Source organism: Eschscholzia californica, unplaced genomic scaffold (assembly GCF_041429995.1).
Source record: "Eschscholzia californica isolate CP2 unplaced genomic scaffold, dmEscCali1.0.p SCAF_1, whole genome shotgun sequence".
Taxonomy (NCBI): domain Eukaryota; kingdom Viridiplantae; phylum Streptophyta; class Magnoliopsida; order Ranunculales; family Papaveraceae; genus Eschscholzia; species Eschscholzia californica.
The window spans coordinates 56,356,578-56,364,143 of NW_028238198.1; the positions used below are offsets into that span (position 1 = coordinate 56,356,578).

The 7,566-nt window shown below is 39.7% G+C and overlaps 1 protein-coding gene across 1 annotated transcript; it reads right to left on the reverse strand.

Moving 5' to 3' along the window:
* Positions 1–1,517: 1,517 nt before the first annotated feature.
* LOC147567744 (uncharacterized) lies at positions 1,518–2,042 on the reverse strand. The gene has a single exon (XM_086657841.1). It carries the CDS (start codon positions 2,040–2,042, stop codon positions 1,518–1,520), a length of 525 nt encoding a protein of 174 aa, XP_086513967.1.
* Between the last annotated feature and the right edge of the window lie 5,524 nt (positions 2,043–7,566).

Consider the following 7,566-nt stretch of genomic DNA (forward strand, 5'->3'; position numbering starts at 1 on the left):
GTGTAAATAGTATTATTCCGTAAGAAGTTATACATGGATTTGTGAGAGAAATTACCTGATTTAGTCAATGTCCAGATGGCTTTATCCTCATCGTTCGGATTAAGATTGATGCTGAGAATGGCACTGCAAATATCATTATTAAAACACATATTTATGACGTTTAAGTTCCACATACCATTCGTAATAAGTTGAGAAACCTTATCCAACGTACAACCTCTATCATTCGTGATAGGTGGTGGATGATTAGGTATCCAATAGTCAGTCCAAATATTGATTTGTTCACTTTTGTTAATATTCCAAAAAATAAGACTCACTCTGATGGTAGTCTTTAGATATAGATTTCCAAGCCCAAGAATGATGATTCTTGTGTTGCTTGGGCTTGTGAGAGTTAGGAAAGTACTTTCCTTTAAGCACTTGAACCCATATAGCATCCGGGTTGTTGATTATGCGCCAGTTAAGTTTGAGCAGAAAAGCTTGATTATCAAGTTGGGGTAGACGAAGACCCAGTCCACCATGTTTGCGAGGTTTGCGAATAGAATTCCAGTTGATAGTATGGAAGGTTTTGGATTTTCCCCACCAATAAGTCCTTTGAATAGACTCAATGCTGTCACTGATGCCTTTAGGAAGGGCAAAGCACTGCATTTGGTATCGGGGAACAGCCGCCGCGATAGTGGAGAGAACTACCAAGCGGCCAGCTTGCGAGAGGAGATGAGTTTGCCATTTGGCAAGTTTATTTTTTATTTGAGTAATGAGGGAATTAAAGGCTTGTTTCTTGTTGCGATCGATAAAAAGTTTAGTGCCCAGGTATTTATCACCAGAAGACGACTGATGAACCTTAAGTTCTCTGATAATCATGCGTTTGAATTTAGGGTGCGAGTTTTTAGAGAAAAAGATGTTCGATTTAGCATAATTAATCATCTGGCCAGATGCCTCGCTGAACTCCTTAAGAATTTGTTTAAGATTGAAAATATTCTCAAGAGAGTTTTGCCCGAAAATGATACAGTCATCAGCGAAGAGGAGATGTTTGATAGAGAGGTTCGAGTGAGGAATGGGAAAACCTATGAAAGAGGAATCATTGCGATTTTTCTCTAAAAGACTAAGACCTTCCATGGCAATGGCAAAAAGAAAAGGAGAGAGAGGATCACCCTGCCTAATGCCTCTACTAACATTAAAAGTACTGCCCGGACGCCCATTGATGAGAACTGCCATAGAACTGGTAGAGATGCATGTTTTGATGAGATTGATCCAAATGCTCGAAACCCCCATCAAATCCATAACATTCTCCAGATAACTCCATTCAATTCTGTCAAAAGCTTTAGACATGTCTAACTTGAGACCAAAGTAGCTTTTGGCACCCTTAACCTTTTTGAAAGAATGAATGAGTTCTTGGCTAATGATAATATTATCGGTGATTTGTCTACCAGGAACATAGGCTCCTTGAAAAGGAGAGATAATATCAGCCAAAATGGGTTTCAGTCTATTAGCAAGAATTTTGGTAATGATTTTATAGGTGGTGTTCAGCAAGCTATAGGACGATAATCTGCCGGCGATTGGGATGTTTTAGTTTTGAGAAGAAGGCAGATGTGTGTGTGGTTAGACATAGATGGCAAGGAAAAGTTCTGAAAGAAGGAGGAAGTCATAAGCTGAATATCTTCCTTGACAGTCTCCCAATTAGATTGGTAGAAATACGGAGGAAAGCCATCCGGGCCAGGAGCCGCGCCAGGCTTGAGAGAGAAAGTGGGCATCCGAATCTCATCATACTGAGGAAGCGCTGTGAGAGACTCATTCTGGGCAGCCAAGATTTGAGGGTAGAAACAATCCTCAATATTCGAGGACATCGTAGATCCAGCTGTGGCGGATATCTGCTGAATATGATTAGCAAAAATCATCGATATTTCCACTTCATCATTAGCCCAAGTATTATCATCCCTCTTAATGGCCAGAATCTTATTCTTACGAAGTCTAGTGGTGGCCTTGGCATGAAAATATTGGGTGTTTCTATCTCCCAAGTTGATATTGGCTATCTGGATTTTTCCTTCCATAGACTCTCTTGCTGAAGAAGGAGATTTTCGATCTGGGAATATGTATTTTTGAACACCTCTGCGTTTTTAATCAGCTGAAGATTTTGGGTGAGCTGCTTAAAATTAGTTTCCAGATTACTTAAAACCTCTTTGTTCCATTTAGAGAGTTTAATAGCAAGGAATTAAGTTTGGCTTGAATTGGATTGAGGATAGTGAGCCAATTGGATTTAATGAAGCTGGCGCAATTGGGGTGAGACATCCAAGTACGAATAAATTTGAAGGGTTTGCGGCCAAGAGACGATGGATTCTTGGTAGAGAGAAAAATAGGATTATGATCAGAACCAATAGTGGCTAGATGATTAATCTTGGAATGAGGGTAACTGATGAGCCAATCATAATTAGCCACTGCTCTATCCAGTCGCTCTTCAATAAGATTTCCTGCAAATTGTCTATTAGTCCAAGTATACGGATACCCAATAAAACCTAAATCATGCAGGCCCAAGTTATTAATAATATTCTTGTGCTGCTAAATAGTAGGAAGATGAGCCGGTTTACCTCCCGACTTTTCCGATTGATCAAGAATGCAGTTGAGATCGCCTATCACTAGCCACGGGGCATTGTTGTTAGGGACAAGGTGAGCTAACGTTTCCCAAGGTTTCATTTTATTGTTTTTATATGGGCAACCATAAAAACCCGTGAGATAAATCTGACTACCAGAGACAATCTGGGTACTTTTGACATTAATCATATTATTATCAGCATGGAGAATATCAATGTCATAGTTGGGAGCCCAGAAAAGGGCAAGGCCTCCGGCTTTATTAGCTGGTTCAATGACATGTTTGTTGCAAATATTAGTGAGATTCACATTTTATCTATGTTTACATTCATGCATTTGGTTTCAGACAGAAAGATAATGTCCGGGTTGTTTTCTTTAATAAGTCTGAGGAGATGTTTGCGATTAGCAAAATTGTTACAACCACGAACATTCCAGGCCAAAATAGTGAAATCCATAAGGCAGAGGCAAGAAGTAAACTTAGAGGCACCAACCCTAGAGGTACCCCAAACCAGACACTAAACAAGCCCTCACTCCACCTAAACAGAACCCACTAAAGGCAGGAACCGAAAACTCAAGACCACCTCCGAAGAACAGGCACAATCCTAGAAGCACAAGGGAGTCCAGTCAAGTAAATAAAGGCTATCTAAAAGGAATAAAACACCACTCTAACGGCACCCTCGGATGGTCCCTAAACCTGACCTGCACTCAACCTAATTCTAATCCTCCCTAAGAGGAAAACTAAACACCACTCTAAAGGCACCCTCGGATGGTCCCTATACCAGTCCTGCCCTCAGCCTAATACTAAACCACTCACGACAAATCTGAAAAATACAGGCAACCTGTTACCAAACCTAGCACCCCCAACGACTAAACCAACACTCTGAAAATGAAGGCACTCACTAAAGAAAGGAAAAGAAATGAAACCCAACAAAGCACACACCAAAGACTAAAAAACCTAAGAAAATAAAAGCAACTACACACAGATAATAAAAGTGCTAAACAGCTAAAGACAAGTCAAAATAGGCCAAGATCTAAAGGTGCTCCTAATTGTAAGCCACATAAGCTAGGGTTCGAGCAAAGTACAAGCATGAACTAATCACTTCAACTAAAAGGTCTCCCGTGAGTCACTCCAAGCAAAACAAGAGGCACAAAACAAAATACAGTAAAGACTATAAAACGGAATGAAGGAAATACAACAAGTGAAAAGGAATTAAGAAGATAAAAGAAAATAGAAATAGATTAAGATTAACATAGTAATACCACAAAGTCTGCTATCATTCTAAAACCAGACTACGCAAAAGAAAGTGACTAAGACTGGAGTGTCTAGTACCACTCCAGCTCAGACTACTACAACTGAAATACCAAAAAAAAGATCCAGTAAGGACCACAAGTCTATGAAGAATGAAAACAGACTGAGACTCTAACCATCAACTACAAACACAGAGACAGAACTACTAAAACAAACAATCAAACTAACAACTACCACTCCACCCCAAGCACCAGAGAGACCAAATCAGTGAGAGGACGAGATTGAGAGTGCAGCATCATCCCTATCTCCTGCATTAGTAATGATATTCAAGCTTTGATCCAGAAGCAATGATTCTTGTAGCAACCTCCTCACTTCCAAATTCTCTATCATTGGAGTGTCTTCAAAGGAGTTATCATCTGACAATATAGAATTTCCATCTGAAGAGGGTCTGGGATGATCACGAATTCTCTTTCCAGAAGAAGGAAAGAGAAGGTGAGGTGGAATCACTCCCTGTACTGGAGATGGAGGAGGGGCTAACAACAGAGGAGGTTCAGGAGCTCTACATTAAGGTCCACTAAGATATCTTCCATATGATCATTGTTGGAACTAGTCTCATCAGCAGAGGAGTTATCAAATAAGGGACAGTTGCTAATGTGATGTTCAATGATACGACAAAGCTGGCAAATCGCCCCTGGGAATTTTTGATAACTAATTTTGATTTCCTTCTCTCCATCAGAGAAGATGGGATTAATAACTGCTAGAAGAGGAGTTCTAATATCATAGAGAAAGTGAACACGAACAGTATTGTTATTAACTCGACCAAAGTTACGAGGCTTAATGCTAATAATCTTACCCATGCAACTGAAAATAAAGTCGAAATCCTCACGATTTTGCAGGGCTTGCGGAACTTTGTAGAGAGTACAGTGCATGGGTTCGAAGACGAGATCATCAGTGGGCTCAGTGAGAGGAAATTCTACTACTTTGAGAACCAGTAGCATCCCTCTAAGAATCCAGGGTCGACCAAAGTTCAAAGCATCCATTACAAATTGGCTTTTAGGCTTGATGATGAATGTGTTGACAGGACCATCAGAAGGATAATAATCACAGTCCCTGAAGAATCTGGACTGAGGAAAGAGCATCTTCTTGATAAAAGACAGACCCACATCATACGGACACACCCACCTACCTATAAATCCTTGATTGATTGGCTGAAGCTCTTGCTTGGAAGAAGGCTTAGAGAATTTCAGAGTAAGTTTGCCATGGGTGGCCAGAGAGTACTGTGAAGCCATAGAGGAAAGAAGAGAAGTGAATAAGAGGGAGAAATGGTTGATAACTCCTTCAATGAGAGGCGAGTATAAATAGTAGAGAAGAAGGAGGGTGAGGACGAACACATCCAACCAAATTAGAATCATTGCTTCGCATGCAGAAGCCTCGGGAATTTGCTACACCTCAAATCCGTCACTCAGATAGAGTAGTAGTGGCTGACGACATAATAAAGAGAGAGAAAGACAACAGACCCAAAACCAGAGAGAAGAACTAGAAACCGGCGGAAGTAAAGAAAACCAAGCGAATGGAAGAGGAAGAGTTAGGGTTTACCTTTACGTGTTGGTTTGCGCAGCACTTATTCTCGGGATTGGCTGAAACGTGTTGATTATTGTCTTTGGTTATCTGAGTTAGATGTGATTATTCTGCCCTTGAATAACGTAACCAGGTTTCACCCAATTGCTAGGGTTTGTGATCCTGGGAAATTGATCTTCGCGCGGCTCAACGTGATGATTTAATTTGTCCTTAGTGGAGGAAATTGGAGGATGTAGGTAAGACCATTAATTGTTGTTGTATTGTTAGATTAAGAGAGAGTGATGAAGAGAGATTGAAGATGTAGTTCTTAGGGTTTGTAAATTGGGATTCGAAGGTAGAAAGGAGAAGAGAATCGCCTGCTGACGTCACGACTCTTTCTCTCTCCTAAAAAAACCTCGGTCCGTCTTTTTTTTTGTTGAGATTTAAAAGTCTGTAGTTGAAATAGAAATAAATTACTGTTGAAAAATCAGATTAGAAAATTTGTGTTTCAACTAGAAACTTATTTGTAAACAACATTTCTCTAAAAAATTTCGCTTTGAGTAAAAATTTTCACTCATTTAAAATCTAGGATTATTAAATATGGTGGAAGCATCGTAACGAGTTGCATTTCAGGAACAAACCAATCGAGTTGAATAGGGTTTGGCTTTTGACAAAATTAGAGTTAAATCGAAACCCTAATACTTTGATTCAGATGCAACCCGAACCTTCACAACAGGATCAAACTTGGATTCCACCATTGCATGGGAGATATAAAGTGAATGTAGATGGAGCTTTCAGATCTCAAGGAGCCTCGGCGGCAGCTGTAGTTAGGGATTCGAATGGAGTAACATGGAGAACAAGAGCAGTGACATTTCCCCCCATTTCGGCGTTACATAGCGAGATGAAAGCTTTTGGCTTGGGGTTACAAATGGTGGAGGAGTTGTCGATATATGAGGCAGAGATTGAAGGCGATTCTAGGGTTATGATTTCCCTACTAACTGAAGCTTCACCAGCTATCCCATGGAGATTGAAGTATGAGGTCGAGCTAATTAGGGCTAAAGCAAGAGAGTACAGGATAAGCTTCACTTATTGCCCGCGGAATGCCAATAATGCCCCTCATGAATTGGCATATGGACTCTTGGTCCCGGGTCCTTAATATTATTTTGTTGTTAATTTCTCGTTACTTTTGTAATGAACTTTGTGATTAATGGAATCAACAGTTTCAAAAAAAAAAACATGTACTAAGAGGAAAGATATTATTACGGAACACATTTTCTTACTGTCCAAGTAATCCACCACAGTTCAGGTTGAGGTTTTGAGATAGTCCAAAATTTGGAGTTATTATTGGGGGTTTCATTAAATTTGCTTGGAAATGAAAAGGAGGAAATGAGGAGTAAGACAGAAATGGGATGACCCAAATTCACGTGTTGATTGATATAAGGCCAAATGTAGAGTTGAAAAAGAAAAAGAATATAACCTAATATTTCGAACAAAAGAACAAAACCGACCTTAGCTCAGTTGGTAGAGCGGAGGACTGTAGTTGTTTTATTAACAGATCATCCTTAGGTCGCTGGTTCGAATGGTCGGAACTTTTTGTTTTGGTTAATTATAAGTTTTTTTTTATTGAGAAACTGACTTATGTCCCAACTAGGACGTTGTTGGCTTGTATGTGAAGATAATTGAGCTTTGTATTTCGACTTTTACGTGCTGCCCTGGACTCCATCTAGAGTGCCTAAGTTGGTGTTCAGCACTGGTTCATGTTAACTTGTTAAGGTAGTTGAGTTTTGTGGTTTGATTCTTACCTCTCTGAAGTTTGTCTACGGTGTCTAACTTAATGTCACTACACTAGTTATGTTCACGAAGTTGAGTTCAATCTTTCGATTTTGACTCTCAAAAGTTTGTCTATGGTGTCTTGCACCGGTTATGTTGAGGAGTTGAGTTTCTGTTGTTCGATCTTACCACTCCGAAGTTTGTTTGGTGTGCTTAAGTTCGACCTTCTCTTGCACCGTTATTTTAGAGAACTTGAGTTCTAGCATTTGATTCTTACCCAAAGTTCCCCTGAGGTACCAGTGTTCTTGTCTTGTCGTAAAATAAAAATGTGATAGATAATAGAGATTTATAGCACAATCAAATAATTAATGGCATCCAAAAGATCATATAAACAAATACACAAACAAAAAAAA

Excerpts from the sequence above, each read along its gene's own strand:
- LOC147567744 (XM_086657841.1), bottom strand. The coding sequence starts at position 2,042 with ATGGAAGGAAAAATCCAGATAGCCAATATCAACTTGGGAGATAGAAAC.